Source organism: Oxyura jamaicensis, chromosome 2 (genome assembly GCF_011077185.1).
Source record: "Oxyura jamaicensis isolate SHBP4307 breed ruddy duck chromosome 2, BPBGC_Ojam_1.0, whole genome shotgun sequence".
Taxonomy (NCBI): Eukaryota; Metazoa; Chordata; class Aves; order Anseriformes; family Anatidae; genus Oxyura; species Oxyura jamaicensis.
This window is the reverse complement of record NC_048894.1, coordinates 116,902,716-116,924,138: the sequence shown is the minus strand read 5'-3', so window position 1 is coordinate 116,924,138 and position 21,423 is coordinate 116,902,716. Positions and strand designations below refer to the sequence as shown.

Sequence of the window (21,423 nt, the reverse complement as noted above, 5' to 3'; positions counted from 1 at the left end):
AGCTCAGTGTAACACAAATTGAATATCTGATCTGTTTTGATACCCCAAAGTCAATGGGAATGTTAGCTTGTTGAATGTAGTGTCAAATGGGACTGAAAGTAGTTTGGGTTTGATTATAAGTTCCATTGTAAAACAGTGTGGTTGATAGTATTTTCATGCAGTAAGACTAACAAGCTTGTGTTACTGTTGGGCAGGTAGTCTTAAAATTGCTTACTCCTGTGTATTTGCAGGATCTTTGTTTTAGATCATGCTCTTACTAAATGATGGGGAGGCTTCAGTGAGGTTGAACTTAACCTCACTCATTTTGCAAATAGTTTGGGCAAGTTAATAACAAATTCTCTAAATGACCTTTTAGTCTCTACTAGAAGGTATTCACAAAGGTGCTAGATTATATGAATACCACAAATTAGTATATGCATTTATCAGTTCTTTCTGATTCTGAGGTGCATGCATGTTTTCGTGATAATGGCATCAGTTGAAGATTAATGGAGTATAGAAGGAGTCTCATTTCTTCAGTTAGGTTTATTTTGTATTGTGCTGTGGAGGAATAAGGTTCACTGTTGTACAACTTAACTAGGTTTAAGAAGTCCATAATTCTCCAAGTATCAACCATATATCCCTTTCTATTCTTGGTGTTTTGTCCTTGCTTATACCATAACGTGCAAAGCTGTTAATTCTACAGGCAGCATGAATGGATGGGTTTGGCTTTTGAGCTGAGGTGTTGCCATGATGAGGTACCTCTTAGTTTCTTTTGCCCCGCTTCTACCAACTGTTAGCTTCTTGCTACCCAAAAAGATGAGTGACAGTTCTAGAACTGCGTATGATCTGAATGGGCAGCCAGCATACCACTGCAGTCTAGGTGGGTGTTATCATTGCACTGTCAAGTGAGCTGAGTAGACCCCCTTGTTTTTCATCTGACATAGACTAAAGAAGTGACTTTGCAAATTGCTTGTATCATAGTGCTGTTGGAAGTCTTTCAGGATGCTCCTGCTTTTGACAAACTGGGTTGGAACTAGCTGAAGCCACTGGGGTGAAGGTATTTTTGAAGCAAATGAACTAACTGATACCTGTCTTGGTAATAAGCTATGTCTCCACAAATTTGTACTAATAAAATGGCCAAGCCACAATTTAATGCCTTTATACGGCAAGTTGGTCTCCACTGCTTAGCCTGTCTGATTCTTACAGGTGTAATAGGAAGCCATGTCTGTGTCATTTGCACTTAGTGTTCTTCTGGCTTCAAGCTGTGAAGCTATATGAAAAATTTTCAGCTTTTACTGTATTTATAAACCCTTTTTTCATCCATGCTTTGTAAATAGATTTAGTGTCTGGGAAACGTTTTGTCTTTTTGTCTCTGTCTTGTGGTTTTGCTTCCTTGGAGGATTTGGTGTTTGTTTTCAGAGGGTGTGAGTGGTGGCTTCCAGTTTAAAAGCAGTTTAGAAGTACCAGGTAATCCTGTGAGCTTTTTGAGGAGCATTTTGTGAAGAGAAGTTTTGAAAGTTGTTCATAGTTTTAATTTCTTCCACTGGACTTGGATGAGGAAACAACATGGACTGTTGGCCACTTACATCACATAAGGGAGTTGCAGTTTCTTGGTTGGTAAAGGATTCTGGGGTTTGTCCATGACTAGTCAAAGAAGGAAGCCTCGAATTATTTTCAAGGTCAAGCCACCCCATCTTGGAAACAAAACAGACCTCAGGCAAAAAAATTTGGTTTAGTAGAATTTTAATTTGTGCATGGCAATGCTGTCGATAGTCAGCCAAACCTTGTAGGCCATATCCCTAAGCAGCAACAACTGCCAGGCTTCACTGTAACTGAGGAAATACTGATTTGAATGTTAGTAATTGTACTGGGATTTACTACTGGAAGCCAAATCAAAATTTCCTTTTGAATGTCAGGTCTAAAGTTCGTAAAATGGCTGTATTCATTCAATGAAATATTTTGAACTCTTAAGTTTGTTCCTTCTGGGTGAAGTTTGAGGGGTCTTGAATTTTGATACTGTCAGATCAAAACTACTTCATGCCACAACGAAGTGTTAGACTTCACTCAGTGGTTTTTCAAAGAAAACCATAATTCTTTTCTATGAGCAATTGTAACCTCTCTTTTTAAAGTGTGTGTGCGTGTGGGGTGAAGTAGGAGACACAAAGTAATTGGCTGAATGTTGGTGTGTGTGTAGAGAGGTGTTGTGTTTCTTTAAACAAAGATGTAAAATACATTATCATGGCATTAATGATGTAAGCAGAAAGGTGTTGCAGAGACCTGAAAAATGTCAGGAAGATATCATTGTAATAGAAAACATACACGGCTTTGGAAATAAAGTTCTATCCCATGTGTCTTTTCTTTGCTGTTTTATGCAGTATCCAAGAGAACTTAGTCCTTGCAACCTGTTTTGCCAACATCTTTTATATGCTCAAGTCCACTTAAAAGCAGTTATGTAACTTTCATTTGCTGATGAAAATTAGAACAGGTGCTTCTCAGAACTAATCTTTTATTCCCTTTCTTTGTGTGCAGTTGAAACTTTTCCATTGAAAAGTTTTGGAGAAAAGCAGATTGGGCTCAAGGTGGAAATCTGGGGGACGTAGAGAAAAATGATTCTTAAGAGCATACTCTTTTAAAAGATGGGATGGGAGATTGTATTAGGAATTGGACTGGTTCCACATTTATTCAACAGGATGGGTCTTGCATAAGTGTTGACAAGTCTTCTATTTTAGAGAGACTTCCCTGTATGGCTTGTAAGTTGTCTTAAGACCAATTTATTTGCTTATAGTTAGAAAGTCTGGTGTTTCTTCCAAGCTGTTTTTTTTTTATGTGATACGCTGACTATAACATAGGAATTTTATTTGGTCCTTGATGGGACAGAAGCAATAAATGACTTGTTATCTAGCATTTCCATATAATACATTTTCTTAAAGTATGCATGCTTATCTTTTTTTCCGTTATGTAAGGGAAGAGCTGAAAAAAACCTTTTCTGTCATTATCTGGACTGGCTTTTCTCAAAAATCTTAATTTTGAAATGTCCCCTCTTTTTTTTCTTCCCCTCTAGATTTGAGTTCTGTGAACCTGCTTTTGTGGTTGGTAATTGTTTGGAAATAGCTTCAGACAGTCATCAGTATGACCGGATTTACTGTGGAGCTGGAGTCCAGAAAGACCATGAAAACTACATGAAAATCTTGTTGAAAGTTGGAGGCATTTTAGTAATGCCTATAGAAGATCAGGTGACTTGGTGACAATTTCCCCTTGCTATCTTTTAGTATAAGAAATACATAATTTTAAGAAATGTTTTCAAATGTATATTGTACTAAGTTAATGTTCAGCTGATGACATCTTGACTCAGTGTTTTGCTGCAATTAAGCAGATATCAGTCTTTTGCAATGCAGTCTTGAACTCCCCCCTTAAAGCGCTGAAATCCTCTTGGCTGTAACAAAACTGTTTTGTCTTCAATGAAGCTAGAACTCCATTTGTAAATGTTGAAAGTGTATTACATCATTCCCAGAACTGCTTTGAAATCTTCCCTGCTGTATGCTTTCAGTCAATACTTCAAAACAAAAACCACCCTCTAAAACAGGAACACTGATTTCAGAGAAATATGATGAAATATCTGTAATTAATGGGAAATGGTAAGGGGAGACAAAAAAAAAGATTTATTTCCAGCAGTTTTTAGTGTTGCTTTTTCTTGTTAGTTTAGACGTTTTTCATTTTCAGACAGGTGTATTATTTTAATAATGCTTCGCACTTCTATCACTTTTCATCCTTAGATCTCAAAAGGCTTTACAAAGGTAAGTATTGTTCTCCATGTTTTATTAATAGGGAATTTGAGAGACTATGACTTCAGTTGATATTTTCATGAATACAGATAATTACTGAAACACTTAAATTGATAAGTTTTCTAGTTACCTTCCAAAAATAATTGTCACAGTGCATGTATACCTGCATTCTCAAAATACCCAAGTTGTTGAAATGTAGCCTGTGTCATTCAGTTGCATAAATATTTTATCCAATATTTATTGGACTAAGATACCATCAGTTGAAATTGATGGCATTCAATTCAAAAGTAGTCCAAATTTGGATGTAAAATTAAAACTGAGTAGTTCTGCCTTACAAGTAGTTGGGATATTAGAACCTGTAAAACATGAGTCTCAAAGAGCTGGCTTTGTCTGACCTTAAGAAGAAAATCAGCTAGGGAACATCTGACCTCCTGATTTGGCTGCCCAAAAGGGTGTGGGATTTGATTATTAAACAGTGTTTTCCCAGATGCACAGCAGACTGAAGGAAGAATTTTACTAACTGCAGCAAAGGAATAATCTGCTTTGATAGAGGGAAATTTTTTTTTCATAATGAGTGGTTGAATACCACAACAGGTTGTCTGGAGAGGCTGTAGAATCTCAGTCCTAGGAGATATTTTTGTGACTTAATTGGAAAAGCTTCTGAATTGCCTGATTTTGCTTGAACAAGGTTAGTTACAAGATAGAGGTTGGGCACCAGAAGCTGTTTTCAACCTATAGTATTGGAAAAACTAAGGAAAAATGCAAAACTTAAGCTTTTATTTTTCCTGTTGCATCTGTTTCTATTGCAGAAGAGCCATCTTCAGTACTCTAGTGACTAAATACTTAAAGGAATATTAAAAGTCCTGGCTGTTTTGAGAACAAATTTAATACATTATTTTTTAAGCAAATCAGAATATTGCTGTTTGAATACTAGTCTGAATAATAGTGAGTATGGCAAAACTGTAACCACTGATTTTTGTTCTGTTGTTGTTCTTACGCAGCTAACACAAATCTTGAGAACGGGACAAAACACGTGGGAAAGTAAAAATATTCTTGCTGTTTCATTTGCTCCGCTAGTGCAGCCAAACAGAAATGACAACGGCAAACATGATACTGTGGGACTGCGTAAGTGTCACTTGTACTGGCTCCCTTTGGTTCGGTGGGTTTCCAGAGTGCCTGTTGGTGTTACTCTGGAAATGGGGAAGACTATCCTGTACAGATGTATGATAGAACAGGCATATGCAATCTAGCACAGTAGTAGCTCCCTGATAAGTTCATGTGCTGCTGGCTATTCTGTGTTGCTCTGCAGTTAATATCCCAAATTAAAATGATGCTGTGTTTCCTGCTTATTTTTCCAGACTAGTTTTCTGTTCAGGTTCTTGTTTTCTAATGAGGCACCGATAACATACTGAGTTAATATTAGGTTTGTTTCTGACAGTCTTCCAGAGAAAAAAAATTTCCCCCTGAAAAGGAAGAAGCTGGTCTACACTGCTCTGGTACTGTAGAATGTTAATAGCTGTGTGCTTATGTCTGTCTGCAGCTGACACAGTGACAACTAGCTGTTTTTAGTAGTCACTGGGGTGGGCTTTCTAACTGCAGAGCTTTTGAGTTAGGTTAGCGGAGGGGTTTAGCAAGTCTTTGAAAGCACAGTTCTTGCCAAGGTAAGATAGTGTGACAAGAAGGAGGTTAAAAAGAGGAAGTTACAGAGATGAAAACTTCTGCTAGGAGTAGAGGGGCAGGGCTTCTGTAGCATCTGCAATGCAGAAAAGAAACTAGACAGTAACAGCTTTTGTTGTGCTAACATATGACTAACGTGAACTAATCCCCCTGTACTCAACACATGCTTCTTGCCTTCATGCATGATTTTAAAATGAAAACAGGTGTAAACCATTCAGGAGTCCAGGACATCATGTCAGGTTGCATTGCCTGTAACTACTGATGTGGCTATTAATTTTGAGGGTATGTGTGAGCTTGCAAAGGATGATTCCTTATTATAGTTATCTTTTTTCTTCAAAGTACAGATGATCCTTTCACTTATGTAATCACTTATTTGCAAAAATAACAATTCTTTTCACTTTAATGCTTGCTTTTCAGACCTTAGAGTTACTTCATAGAATTAACTTGTCAATATAAGACTTTTCTTCTGTTCCTTACATTAGACTTAATCCATAATAGATAGCATGTATCATGACTAATGGTGAAATACAGAGGTGGCTTAAACGTATTTTCTGGTCTCAGTATGATTTAATACAACCTAATTCTCTAGAAGATGGAGGATTTTCAAGTGTTTCCTTACTACCACTTCTGAATGCTCATACTACAGATGAAAACAGTACAGACCAGTGGCATTCAGGACTGATCTATGATACAATATGTGTTCCCTGTAAGTAGTTTAATAGGATCCTTTCACTCTTTAGTGAGAAGAAGGAAATATACAAATATGCTACTACCTTGCCACTATTAAACAATTATAAATTCATTAGGGGGTGGAAGTAAAATGAAATTAGTAAGCTGCACTTTCTTGTGCTTAGATACACTTTTTCTGTTGGATTTAACTGCAGCTAGTATTACCAGTAATAAGCATCTTTTTTGTCTCAAACTCTGACTAGCTAGCGTGCAGCTGAAGTCAGTGTATGAAACAAAAATTTTGAAACAGAGTCTTTTTAAACGGAATGCTATGTGTATTGGAAGGTTTTTTTTTATCAAAATTATATCTTCACTAAAATTTCCTTTGCTCTAAGCCCCATAAATTTCATTCTATTTTGTGTAGGAACAAAAATGACAAAGTTGAACAGACTGCATGTTTGGTGTGCCATTTTTCCTTTGTTTTTCTTGGAGTTACCCAGCTATAGGTCATCTAAGGCAGGTCATCCAACAGCTCAGTAGCACTTAATCATCACCTATGTACCATTAAAAAAAATGTATTTTGGTTTTTGTTACCTGTTTGTTTTGTTTAGAACCTCAGAAATTCTGATTCCTTTCCTGCTGCAAAGGTGTGGGTGATTTACCTGGTTGGTCAGCTGTGAAGCTGACATGGCTCTCCCTCATCAGCAAGAAACAGGGAAAATCATAGAGAGTAGAAGTGGAGAGGAAGAAAAGCACTTGATTAAACTAATGTGATGTGGTAGGGGAAGCTTCTCTAGCAGCAGAACCTTAAACGAGAATGCCAGCAGTTTGTCCCAAGCTGTGTCAGAAACCTAAAAGGTGGCAGTATATGGTGTATGATTTCTGAAATTTATGCTTAATCTGTTCATGTTTTTCTGCTTTACTTGCACATCTGTCAAAAGATCTCTTAATTTTTTGGACTATGTATTTTCTCTAAAAGATCAGTCATATTCCGGAAGTCATCTTCAGCTCAAATCTGAGTATATCTGAAGTAAGGGACGTGTTTCAGTAGGGAATATTCTAAATGGTATGCCAAGATCTCTCTACCCTTTTTTTATTTGTATATTGCATCCTGTACTTAAAATTTCATTTGTTCTTCAAGTCTTGCTGTCTTGCAGATGTTTTTGTTATAGGGAAATTTTGCAAAGTGGATACTAACACACTCTTTCATTTTAGCTCCGTGTGCTGTTAGGAATCTCCAGGACCTAGCTCGAATATATATCAGACGCACTCTCAGAAACTTCATAAATGAGGAGATGAAAGCCAAGGGCATTGCTCAGAAGGCTCCTCCAAAACGAAAACGCAGGAGATGTCGTAGACGCAGGATTAATACCTATGTGTTTGTTGGTAATCAGCTCATTCCTCAGCCTCTAGATAGTGAAGAAGATGAAAGAATGGAAGATGATAATAAAGAGGAGGAAGATAAAGATCACAGTGAAGCCTTGAAGCCAGAAGAGCCTCCTCGTAATCTACTGAGAGAGAAAATTATGAGTCTACCATTACCTGAATCTTTAAAAGCATACTTGACCTATTACAGAGAGAAGTAACTTGTTTTAAGTAGAAGTAATGCCTACTGATAGTTCCTTTATTCTTGAAAATGTAGCATTTATTAAGAAATAGGTGGACAAATTATTATTAGTCTTTCATCAAGACTGAAGTACAGCGATAAATTGTAACTTATCTCTATCTTGTCTTTGCTACAAGGAAGACTTGCATTCAACAGTAGACTCCCTTTTTAAAAATCTATTTTTCTTTAAATTTTGAAAATGCTGTTTTAACTCTGATAGAAATATATATTCCATTATGCAGCACTAATCAATATTTTGCATGGTAAGTCTTTTTGATCCCTAACAGATTTGTATTGATAAAGGATGAGTGAAATTTTATATATGCTAAATAATTGTTAAACATGTGCATCTGACTTGAGCAATTTGTCTGTATTTATTATTAGGGGAACATTTTAAACATGCAGATACTTACCCTCTAATGTTGGTATCAGACCCTTTTAAAAGTTTATTTTACTATGGCTTTGTTGCAATCATTATTACTATGTTGGTATAGATGTGTTCCAACAACACAAGTGCAATAAATGTATACAGACACTGAATGAGCTGGCTTTAATGGAATATGAAAATACAAGTTCTGGAACGTCAGATGGCCCTGCTACTTCTGCATCTTTTGCCAAAAGATCTTGAGAAAAGTAATAGCTTCTCTCAGAGCCTTAAAGAAACATACTGAATATAAAGCAAAGCAATGCTTACTTCAGCCCTGCTTATACTTAACTCCATTCTATGCTTTCAAGTATTCCTAACTAGAGGCACTTCCTCAGTTGTGGGAAGCTTAGGACAGTACATGTTGTTTATTTCTGCAGCTCATGGCATTGAGACACAATGTTTGGCAATACGAGATTGTAATGTAGATTTCAGTCATCTATATTTACTGCTTTTAAGTAGAGTAGAACTTCAACAAACTTTAGTTTGTATTGCTTTTTGGAATAGCTATTATAGTAGAAGTTAGAATTTGTTTGGCAAATGCACTTTAGTAAGTGGATTTTATACTTAAGATGCATCTCCAAGAAGGTAGACTTGTGCTAGCCTATATTTTGTTTCTGAGCATGGCTCTTAGCACAAAAATATTTATAAAATCATATGCATCTTTTGGAAACCTAAGAGTAGCAGTACAACTGTGGGGACCCACAATAGTGCTGACTTAATCCTTCTACAATTTTTCCTCTCCTAGTTGTGAAGTTACTTGCAGTTCTTGTTTTAATTTTTTTTTTAACATCTTAATTTCTTCATTCTGTGTTGTAACATAAACATGAGGGAAAACACTGCTTATTAAGAATTTGGCATGATATGCATTAAAAGCCACAGTCATTGGAACAATCTGCCTGTTGGACCCAGTGAAAAACATTCCTTGTGAAGAAATATCCTGCATGATGCATTTATAATGCTGGTAATAATTTTTTTGTTGTAATAATGAGAAAAATATTTTTCTAAAACTGTAAAGGTTTGTAGTTTAAGTATTTATAACCAGCCAATATTCATGCGGTCTAACAGTCCAATATTGACTTTGAAATACATAAGCTGAGAAAATAGATGAATAATCCTACAACACTGACTATTGTGCATTTCATGCTCTAGTCCCCCCCCTCCTTTTTTTTTTAAGGTACATCGTAGTAATGTTTAAGTGGAACTTCATAAAGGCCTGTTGTACCAGCATGTGGAGTTACTTTCCGCAATATATTTACAGTATAAGTAAACAATACTATTTGAAATAAATACTCTTGACTATTTTAAAAGCGGGAAAAACTACTAGGAAATAGTTTTCCAAATAAGGATACTAATAAAGTAATTGTGATGCTTCAGCTGTAAGAATTGAGCATAATCTTGTTTTAAATGGGTTATTTTAGATGGAGTTCAGATCATCTGAAGCTTGAGATGTTTTCTCTAGCCTTTTCTTGGAATCTACATCTATAAGCTCAAGGATTTGAGGTTACTGAATATTAAATACTTTAAGGACTCCATACAGGATGCTTTTGGAGAATAAACTTCTGCGTTCTTTCACTCCTGTGTACTTGGAAGAATGGACAACGGATGATTTGTCATGATTATTCAGTATGTAAGTTTTTTTTGCATTCACTGAAAGAATGTTTCTTCTGTGTTTTATATGTGGATTTATTTTACACTCTTGAATTTATATTTACATAAATAAAAAGGTAGAAATGCAAATTGTATTAAAACTTGATTTTTGCCATCTCAGTTGATGATGGGGACATTGTTGCAATAAAATGGTTTTTCTGGTGTTTTCTGCTTGCTTGAATTTGTTTCTGTGAAAGTATTAGGTTCATCTCAATCATCTGGAAATTCAGGTATCGGTGTATTCATAGTTAGGTCACTGAATTCATAATGAAGACTATTATTGAAGCTCAGAAATAATGGATAGAAATAACGGATAAATCTTGATGAAGCTTGAATTGAAGGTCGTAGAGTGAAATACTACTCATGATACAGGAAAGCTGTTTTGGGCCCATTATTACTTCTGAAGCACTTAGGTGGAAAATTAGCTTTTCTGGAGAGCCCAGAAGTTTGAGTATACAGCTTAAAAAACATATTCACTCCAAAACAGATATTACTTTTTTTTTTCTAAATACTGAGAGCTTGGTTTAACCGTGAACAAAGCTAATACTTGGTCCATATAAAGAAAAACTTTGAGGTAAGAATAGCAAGGGTTGTGAGCAAATAGTGAGTCAGACTACTTACTGAAGCTGTCTTAATGCTGCCATACATTATTAGCAGTTAGAAAGATGTGGGTAGGCAAGCTGACTAGCAATAGTGTAGTTGTCATCACAGTAAGAAAGGATGTGATGAATTGGAACTTTAGGCTATTTTCAGATATTTTTTCTATACTTTGGTCTGGAGCGGGTCTTGAGACTACTGCAGTCTTCTGGAAGACCTGAAGTTTTTAATCTTGTATACAGGATAAATTGAACTACAGCCATCCTGAAAACTTGTCAATCTGTTTACATTTAAATGCATTGGACCAGGTCTGTTCAGGGGGGCATTGTTTTCTTAATATAGCCACCCACCTTTTCTCTAAGCTACTTTTTATTGGTCAGTTTGAAAATAAATAAGGAATTTAAACAAATGTGCTCAGTTTGGATTAAAGCTGTTTTAGATCATTAAAGAGTAATCTGTCTTCTCAGGAGTGTCTCCTTCCATTGTCTATGTAGTTGATTAAAATGGAAAGCTTCTACTTTTGTGACTTACTAATCAATTATAAAAAGTAAAGGAATTGTGTGCTCTATTCTTCCTAGATGTGTATACAGAAGGCTACCTTAATGAGTTAGTAATTACTCTGACAACAGTAGAATTGTCTGAGGCATTTTCCATCTTTCCATAAGCCTATTTTGAGAAGGTCTTTGGACCCCTTACTGGATCACTGAAGCTTTCAAGTTAAGTGTTTCTTGATATACTTCCAGTAAAATCTACGTTGCTGGCTTGATAAACACCTGTTTTCCTTCTGTAACTTCAGAGTGCATGTCAGCTTTGTGAATTACTCTGTTCAAGTAAAGCTGGCTTGTTTAGCAACAGGTTTGCGCCGTGCTTATGGGCAGTAGGTAACCAAGAATATTGATTCATTAATGCTTTCTAATACTATGGTGATATTTTCTTTCTAGAATATTGATTGCCACATTTTCTATTCTGCAATATTTCAGAAGTTTATTAGGAGAGGTTAAACTTGCACCTGCCAGCTAAATCTCCCTCCTTTTGAGATCTCCCTCCTTTGCCTGCAAACTAGGAAGGTGTTACACCTTGCCTGGATGTTTTGCAAACTACTTCAGTGCTGGAGCAAAGCATTGAAATGCTTCCTTTCTTCCCTCATGTGTTCACCTCCAGCCATGATGGTCAATGTCTGGAAGGATATGAAACGGAAGTAGAAGGCTTACATTTTTTTTTTTTTCCCTTTGTGAGCAGTGTCCTTGCCCCTTTTCCTGCCCTTTCATTAGTGCTTTCTCATCTAGGACAATACAGAGCCATCCTCCTCCTGCTCCAATGCTTATTTGACTCACCTCTGTGGTGGTTTTACCGTGCTAGGTAACACCACAATTGCTCTCTCCCCCTCCTCAGACGGGGAGGGGAAGAAGTAAAGGAAAGAACAACTCACGGGTTGAGATAAGGATAATTTAATTAAATAGACAAAATGTTATTAAGGAAATATTACTAAACAATTCAACTGAAGGGAAAAAGGGGAAAGAGAAAGAGGGAGGGGGAATGGGAATAACAAAACAAGTAAAAGCTATGTGGAAGTGCAGAGGAAAGAAATTACTCTCTACTTCCCACAAATGAGCAATGCTTAATCACGTCCTTGAAGCAGGGCCTCAATGCACGTAGCCGGTGTTTGGGAGGAGGACAGACGTTCTCACAACGAGAGCCCACCCCTCCCCTCTTCTTCCTTTTTCCACCTTTTATTGCTGAGTGTGACATCATATGGTATGGAATATCCCTTTGGTTGGGTTAGGTCAGCTGCCCTGGTGATGTTTCTCTCTCACTTTTTTGCCCACCCCCTAGGAGGGTCAGAGAGAGTCCTGATGCTGTGCCAGCACTTCTCAGCAGCAGACACAACACTGGTGTGATACCACTGCTGTTCTAGCTACAAGTGCAGAGCGCAGCACTGTATGGGCTGCTGCAGGGAAAGTTAACATCCCAGCCAGACCTAGTACAACCTCTTTCAAACGTGTAATGCACACAGAAGATCTCAATGAATTTAGAAATTATCATTGCACACAAACCTACTTTTTATTGTTGTTTCTTGATACACCCTTTCTAGGATAGTCTTTCAGACATCCTTTCATAGTCTTGCACTAGTGTGTTCTGTTTGAACAGGTTCTATATACTTTGATTTTTGATGCCTAATGGCTTCTGTTCAAAGGAGTCCCTTGGGTCTCGGGAGAACCGGCTCACGTAGTTGCCAGGCTCTTCTCTATCATGACAGGAAAAGTCCCCAGTGACTGAAAAATGGAAACATCACTCCCATTTTTAGAATCACAGAATGGCTTGGGTTGGAAGGGACCTCAACGATCTCCTAGTTCCAAACCCCCTGCCATAGGCAGGGGTGCCACCTGCTAGATCAGGCTGTTCAAGACCTCATCTAACCTGGTCTTGAACACTTCTAGGGATGGGGCATCCACAACCTCTCTGGGCAACGTATGCCAGTGCCTCACCACCCTCTGAGTGAATTATTTCCTTTTAACCTTTAATCTAATTCTCCTCTTTTTTAGTTTAAGACCATTTCCCCTTGTCCTATCATTATCTATCTGAGTAGAGTCCTTTGCTATCTTTTTTATAAGACACCTGTAAGTATTGAAAGGCTGTGATGAGGTTGCCCCGCAGCCTTCTCTTCTGTAAATAATATGGGTAAAAAGGAGGATCCAGGGAACTACAGACCTGTGAGCCTAACCTCTGTGCCTGGGGAGATCATGGAACAGATCCTCCTGCAAAGTGGTGTCAAGGCACATGCAAGACGAGGTGATCCAAGACTGCCCGTGTCAGTGCAGCTTCACCAAGGGCAAATCATGCATGGCTAATCTGGTGACTTTCTGTGGGGGAGTGACTTCTCGGGGCTGCTGGTCTCATAGCAGGCCAGTATTTCTTTACACTTATGTTAGGGTCATGAATACCTCATCCTGCTGAGAACAGCTTCTTGTCACTGCTGTCAATATAAAGCTACATTTGTGCCACAAAGATAAACATGAGTAAAACATACTATAGACACCATGTCTAGGCGCCAGGTTAACTGGAGGTTTTTTGTTTGGTTGGTTGGTTTTTTGGATACTGGGACAGGAGCAGAGATAAAGAAGCAAAGGATTGGAAATTTGTATAGTAGTAACTGGCAGATAAAGAGTAACAACAGACCAGTTTGTTGACTCATTCATATTTCTTCTCACATTCATATAATCAATAAACTTTGTATGTTAACTTGAAAACAGATTTTGCTCGACATTTTAAGCCCTTTAAATATCTGTTTTTAAGCTTTTGAAGTTGGATTGGCCTTCGCTTTGCCTCTCTCTACTAAGTGATAGAGTAGATTTGCATATTTTAATCAGCAAGAGCAAACATAGTGCAGTATTTTTTTACTGTTTGCTCAGTAAAAAAAAATAAACAACAAACCTTTCTCACGTTGCTGCTGAATTCTATCAAAAATTGTGTGCGTATCAAATCACACCAGAAGAGGGCAGTATTGCATTACGGCAGGTTTAAAGATTGTGTTGACACAACTAGTTGAAGAGGCATTAAAAAAAAAAAAAAAGTACATTGATGCTTATATAACGAGGTGTTTCTGAGTAATTTGCATAGCTATATAGATGAAAGATGCATAATCCTATATCCTTTTTACGATTTTTTTTTTTTTTTTTTTTTTCCCTGAGATTTCTGTTTTAAAAACTTAGTATAATAGGTTTCTTCTGGGGTGCATTTTAATGTGGTTTGACATCTTTACAGTGTTGCTGACGTGGTTATAGCTTTCCATCTTCAGAAGTTTAAGGTACCACTCTATAGAAGGGTCTGTAAGGGCTTGACTAGCAGTGTAATTTAGGTATCTTCATTAGGTATCATCATTAGGTATCTTCATTAGGTATCTTCAGTTGTCCAAGCCATTTTGGGTTTTATACCACTGCTTACTTGAGAACCATGTGTGAAATTTGGACGTTAGGGCAGGATCCTTGAGATCCTTTCCAACCCATGGTTTTGTAGAAAACTGCCATGTAGGATACAATCCATGCCATTGCACATGGCATGGTCTGTGTGATGCAGTAGCTGGCTGCTGCTGTGCATGCTGTACCTAGCTGCTGTGCAGGGCTGCTGCTCATCTGCTTTGGGGAACTGTATGTGGTGCAGATACATTAATCCACCACCTATGGTTATGAGCTGGAAGAGAGGCAGGAGGCATGAAGCAACTACACATTAAATGTAGGTGATGGGTAGAAGTGGGGGCACCTGGGAGCACTGCTGCCAAGGGCTGCAACAAGAGTTTTGTCCATCTTCGTTCCTTTCCAGCTATGCCTCAAACAGACCCAAGTCCTACCTGCAGTGTTTACAGCAACAACCATGGTAGATGTCCAAGCCTCTGAATTATGCAAAGTGGTAGTTTTGCAGTCCCTGAGAGTCCTTCCACTTTACTGGCAATTGATGGTTTGCTTCTGAAAATTGAAAGAAACATGAAACATTGGCCAAAAAAGCAAGTGTCTTATTTAAAGTATGAGACAAACAGATCTGTCATACTTTTTCCACAGCATGATCTCAGCTTTGCTGGTGATGCCAGTGCTGAGATGAGCATTGGCAACAATCTTACTAGGACACAGTTTCAATTTCTCTTGAAAAACAAAATAAAATTCTAAACTACTGTGGTATCAGAGGCAAGAAACGAGTGCTGAACTTTCAAAGGCCAGAATGAGATTTTGCACAGATGCAAAGGTTGGCAGGATATGTTATCTCAAATAGCACAAAGTGCTAAGCAGCTTTCAGACCAAAGTTTGTATGTTGTGAGATGTGGGAAAAAGGGTAGCAAGAACCGTCTCCTTAGGAAATCCTCTGCTGCTTCATTCCACAGCTCCTCTATTCCATACTCGGTCTCTGTAAAATAGAGTGTGTGAATATCTTCTAGAAAACTGTAATAGAATCATCATTTTAAACACCTGCACTTAGTGACTTCAGCCATATTTAGATGTTGGAATTTTAGTTTTTATTTAATACTTACTGAATCTTTCTTTAATGGCTTTTTTTTCTTTAACAATATGGTTTTTGGTTTTGCGTGTTTGTGTGTGGAGAAGGGGAGGAAGCAGACATTTTGGGGAGTGATAACAATGTGAACTTAATCTGAGATTACCAATAAATTCTGATACATACATATATATATATAAATGTATACATATAATTCTTGTAAGCATATCTCATTTTACTGCCATTCAAACTATTACACTAATGTCCTCTTTTCTGTAGCGGTGGTAGCAATCATCATGAGACACATTGATTCCTGTCACAGTAACTTGCCTTTTGAATCCACCACTGATCTTTTATATGGACTCCAGTGGTTACTAACTGCAAACCACTGACTGTCTAAGATGCTGGGATAAGAATGTCTGCTCAAGGAAATGATCACAGATGACACATTGAATGCTGGTGGATAATGGAGTTAAGACATTTATTTTTATTTTTTAAGTAAAAAAAAAAAAAAAAAAAAAAAGGTCTTGCAGATCATGTAGGCAAAGGTCCACAAGAGTTTAATTATCTAGCTGCCACTTTAGGCATCTATTTCCAAAGCTTCTTTACTAAGCTGCTGCCTCTGATCCCTGTTGATCGCCATGGGGTTTAATGTAACTTAATTTTCACCTGAGCCCTAATGAGAATCACAGAACAGGTATTTTCCAGTTCATTTTGTCCTGAAAGCTGAAAACACTTTTACGGCAGTGTGCTTCAGACCTCAAAGAAGATGAATAATGCTGTTCCAGAAGGGAAGAAGTACTGGCAAAAGTCCTCTCTCAAGACCAGGACAACAAAGGTTCTAAAAAGTTCTGTGACAGCTAAGAAGAGATCTATGCTGAGAGAACTTATGGAAGTGAATTAACAGCCATCTTTTCCTCTCTTAGGCTTCCATCTCTTAGCCTGGTGAACTGAGTTAGTTTGTATGTCACCATGCTGCATGCTGTGAATCCTGTGCGGAGGCATTTAAGTTACCTGAGAAGTGTAGCTTTTGCAAAATAGTGGGACACCAAGTCTCTTTTATGTATTCAACTCTTTTGAAAGCAAACAACCAAACAAAGCAAACAAACCAACAACATGGTCTTTTCCACTGTGAAGCAAAATGTGCATTTGTTTACATGTGCTTTATGTTGGGTTTATGTCTCGTCTCCCCCATGATAGCTTTAGTAAGTCAGTTGCCTTTAATGATGGATCCTTGCTTTGCTGAGAAGTTTCTTGGAGATTTCAAAAGCAATATCAACAGGGAGATTGAAAAGGCTATTGAAAGTGGTGAGAAACAATAATGGCAAAGGCACCAACTATGCTTCTTTGTCAATTTTTAAAGCTCCGTGTCAAAACAATTTCCTAATTAGAGCTTAGGAATACAGACAGCAAGGAACAGACAATAAAATCATTAAAGAAAACAGCTGAACAGTAAGCTTCTCACTGTATTATCCTCCAACATACTAAAAACAGATATTCTAGAGACTTTACCTCTTTAAACTGAAAATAAATTTCTAACTTGGATTTTACCTATAGAATCAGCATTGCTTGCAGTTTCAAATATAACACAAGTGTCCTTATAAAGAGCAGCTGCAGCCTTCAAAAAGATTAAATCCTGATTCCATTCAAATCAATAGGAGTTCTGCTATCACCTTCAATTAATACAGGCTCCCACTGTCAAAAATATATATATATATATTTTTTCTGAATTGTTTAAGACAAAGTACAAGACAAAGAAGAGATGAATTGTGTTGGAAAGGAATACAGCATGCAAGTAGCGTATAACCAGTTTCTTGTCACATTAGTTTTTGCATTTTATTTCTTCCTGAAAGAAATTGTTCCAATTCAAAGCAAGGCCTTTTCTGGATTGGTTTGAAGTCTGTGACATGGAGCATTCATGGGAAGATGAAGGTTATGCTAGGATATGAGCTGAGCAGATGAAGCAGAAAACAAGAGGGAACTGTATAACAAGCATGAAGGATAGACTTGGTTTGGTCTGGAATTCTACTAGTAGGAGAAGGTGAGATGGAATGGGGCTAATGAACATCAACAAAAGAGAAAATGTGAAATAAAATTGACAATATTGTATCAAGGAAAAGCAAGCTGCTGATTTTTTCATGGGAAGATCCTGAGGTACTGTAAGCTTCTAAAGCCCCAGCAGGACGTTTTGGCTCCGGTAGGTAGTTCCTGGGCTGCTATTACACAACCTTGCTTGACTTCTGACCTAGTATGACTAAAAGGGCCACCAGTTAATTTTCCCAGATCTGTGCAAATAGACCAGAGGATGGCAAGAAATCATTTCACTCACACAAGTCCATAGATCTGTAATAGGTTGGTCTCATTCACATTGAAACCCGTTGGTTCTGCAAACTTGATTTTTATCCAACTCTCTTTTAAGGTCCAATTTAAAATGTATATTAGACCTCAAAGAAATAGTAGTAAACAGTAGCCCACTGAATGTATGTGGTATGCATTTACACTTCTAGCATTTGAAACTACTCTTTGCACTTTAAAGTCTGTTGTGGCTTAACCTTCCAGGCAGCTAAGCATCACACAGCGGTTCTTTCTCTTTCCCCTCCCTCACACACAGTGGGATGGGTGAGAGAAATGGAAAAAATAAATAAAAAAAAAACTGAATCTCATGGGCTGAGATAGTTCAATAGGATAGAAGAGGAAGGGATAATAACAACAACGATAACAATAATAAAGAATCATAGAATTGCTTGGATTGGAAGGGTTCTTAAAGACACCTCCCACTAGACCAGGTTGCCCAAAGCCCCATCCAGCCTGACCTTGAACACCTTCAAGAATGGGGCATCCACAACTTCCCTGGCCAACCTTCAAGTGCCAAAAATATAATATAAAAGAATATACACAACATATGATGCACAATGCAATTGCTCACCACCTGACTTACGCCCAGCCAGACCATGAGCAACAGCACACACACACACACACACCGACCAACTCCCCCTGCATGATGCCCCATGGTGTGGGACATCCCCTTGGCCAGCCTGGGCCAGCTGCCCTGGCTGTGTCCCCTCCCAGCTCCTGGTGCACCTGCAGCCTCCTCGCTGGCAGGGCAGCACCAGGAGCTGTGGCTCTGTGCAAGCACTGCTCTGCCACAACTTAAACGTGTGTTATCACCACTAGTCATATCCTAAATCCAAAACACAATACCACACCAGGTACTGGGAAGAAAATTAACTCTAGTCCCATTTGAAGCTAGGACAATGTGATAACTTTTGAGCTGTAGATTGTTTTGTGTAGTAGATTAAAGAAAATGTGACTTTCTGTATATCTTCAACTGAAATTATTCTCATTTGCATGGAATAAATGAATAAGCATTTGGTCAGAAATACAACCAACATTATTTTTGTTGCATAGGATCCTTGACAGGAAGACAAGGAACTTGAATTTCGGCCTCCCATGTAAGGTGTGTTAAATATTTTACTTTAGTTACCCTCAAATGAACACATTAAAGCCAGAACTACTTTTCTACCCAAAGAGGGGATAATAAGTAATGGCAAGACAACAGTTAGGCTGAGACATCTCTAAACAGTTTTCAGTGAGGAGGAAGGCACAGGGAGACACAGGGGAGAGGAAGGAAAAGTGGTGGGTACTCAACGGGGCAGAGCCACAGAGACAGTTCTGGCTAGAAAGAGGTAAAAGGTAGGAGATATGCAGAGATTTGGGGGTGAATGGGGAAAGGACTGTGGCTGCCCCTGAAGATGATTTGAGATGAACTCATTGGCAGCCACAAGGTGCCATTGTGGCCCCCAGCTCCTGTTCCCTGTGGAGTCTCACCAGCCCTGCCCAGCCAGAGCTGTCTGTGAACACCCCATCTCTCATGTCTCTCATGCAACATCTCCCACTGCAGCATGTTTCCTTTGATGGGGCAGGGAAAATATTAGAAAACTGCTCCTGTAGTAATTCAGCTACTTCAGCACAGCAACTGAGGAAAGAAAGGGAAGGTGTTAGCACTTTATTTTTTTATTTTTTTATTTTATTTTTTTTTTTTGAGAAAATTGTAGCACAGGCATCTATCAGGTGAGTGCTTAGGGCTTTCAGTCTCAGTGAAGATAAATTGCAGGGCTAAAGCATCTCTCTTATGAGGAGAGGCTGAGAGAGCTGGGACTGTTCATCCTGGAGAAGAGGAGGCTCAGGGGAAACTGTCAATGTCTATAGATACCTGAAGGGAGGGTGCAAAGAAGATGGAGCAAGGTTCTTTTCAGTGGTGCCCAGTGCCAGGACAAGAGGCCACGGGCACAAACTGGCAGACAGGAGGCTCCCTCTGAACTCCAGGCAGCACTGCTTTATATGTGGGTGATGGAGCACTGGCACAGGTTGCGTGGAGTGGCTATGGATCTCCCTCCTAGGAGATCTTCTAAAGCACATGGACCTGGGCAATCTGCTGTGGGTGGCTCTGCCTGAGCAGGTGGTTGGACACGATGGCCTCCAGAGGTCCCTTCCAGCCACAGACATTCTGTGATTCAGTGACTGAATGAGATACCCTATGCCTAAAATTGTAACTTTTCGGACTTACCTTCCAGTCCTCCATTTTCTTCAGCCTTTCCTCTTAAATTCCTGCTGTGCCTGGCCTGTGCCTAGCCTCCTTGTCACTTGGCCCAGCCTTGGGGTAGAGAGTGCTTAATGCCACGTATCATGTGTACCTAAATTTGCAATTAACAAGGGGCTGTTGAGACTGTGCAAATGTTTGCTGTGGAATATCACTTTGGTATGGACCTCACAGGAGACTGAAAAAATATAGAACCTCTACACTGTGACCCAAGGGAGCAATATTAATTTCGTCTAAAGATGCTAGTCTGTTTCCATCAAAATGCCAAGCTGAAAACAAAGAGCCTGTCTCCAAATTTTTTCTTAAGGCTTTAAAGTGCTGCCTGGCAGCAGGAGCACCTACATTCTATAGGCAACGTGTTCAAAAGTTAGGGAATGATATGCAATACTAATGCTAAAGTTGTGAGATTCCTTTAGTGGATCTAGTCACAAATTTCCAGTTCTGCCAGTGAATCCAAGGAAACAGCCTTTCTTAGAGACATATTTCTTAGAGATATAAGAAAGCTGGGGGCAAAGTGGGACTCCTTCTGTGGTCTGTAGATGATATGCATGTCACTATCCCATGCCTCAGTTTACCCAGTGGGAAAACATGTTGTGTGTTGCAGAACCCCTTTGGCAAATGTGTTTTCAAGCTTTTTTTTTTTTTTTTTTTTTTTTTTTTTTTTTTTTTTTTTTTTTTTTCTGTTTACATCCTGAGATTGATATTCTCTCTGTGGAGCTATGGAAGTGGACCACATTTGGCAACACTCCTCTTGCATGAAGCAGGACAGTTTGGCATCTACAACATTCACCCTGTTGCTCTGTGTCTCTGTGTGCATGCATGTGACTGAGTTGTTCAGCCTGGGTTTCATTACTCTCCAGGTGGGGAGAAGCTGTCACCACACCACACCTCCATCTCCCCATTCCATTTGAAAAGTCTCTGTGGCTGGGGGAGCGTGGTGTGCTTGTACCTTCCCCAGACTTTACCCCTGGCCACGGGAGATGGCCTTGCTCAGCTGGCTTTCAGGAGACCTTTGGGGAAGGGTCAGAGGTCAGACCACAGTGACAGCCTGGTTTGGAAGAGTTTGAACAGCAAGGAGAGAGAGAGGGACAGTGGGAATGTCTTAATTTCTGGAAATATCAATGGTGAAACTGCAGCAGCTACATAGAGTCTAGTGCTGGCAGGACATCCAAGCAGAACACAAGTCAGCAGCAGGACAGAACATTTTCTGCTTAAATAAGAAATGCTTATTTCCCACCCTGTGTCACTGCATCACATCATGCTCAGGTGTCCTGGAAGAATAAAAAAGCTTCTGGGTACTGCAGTAATACAAATAGTAGAAAATGTCTGCAAACGTGGAGTCTGATGTGCATCTGAAAGTTTGGGCTTTGCTGGTTCTCCGTGCTGCTAAGCCAGGATATTCTTTTTGTTTGCTCATGAGATCAGACTCCCACACTGTAGTTCTTACAGCAAACTTCAC

At 38.8% G+C, this 21,423-nt stretch overlaps 1 protein-coding gene across 4 annotated transcripts in view; it reads left to right on the top strand.

Moving 5' to 3' along the window:
• PCMTD1 (protein-L-isoaspartate (D-aspartate) O-methyltransferase domain containing 1) overlaps positions 1-9,954 on the top strand; it is a 40,674-nt gene extending 30,720 nt beyond the window's left edge. For 3 of the 4 annotated variants that reach the window (XM_035317656.1, XM_035317655.1, XM_035317654.1), the window contains 4 exons: positions 3,041-3,212; positions 3,753-3,773; positions 4,763-4,886; positions 7,323-9,954. In XM_035317656.1, the coding sequence (XP_035173547.1) occupies positions 3,041-3,212; positions 3,753-3,773; positions 4,763-4,886; positions 7,323-7,693 (688 nt within the window). In that variant the 3' untranslated portion in view covers positions 7,694-9,954. The remainder of the gene's footprint in view (positions 1-3,040; positions 3,213-3,752; positions 3,774-4,762; positions 4,887-7,322) is intronic. The other variant, XM_035317657.1, reaches the window with a different exon arrangement.
• The last annotated feature ends 11,469 nt before the right edge of the window (positions 9,955-21,423 follow it).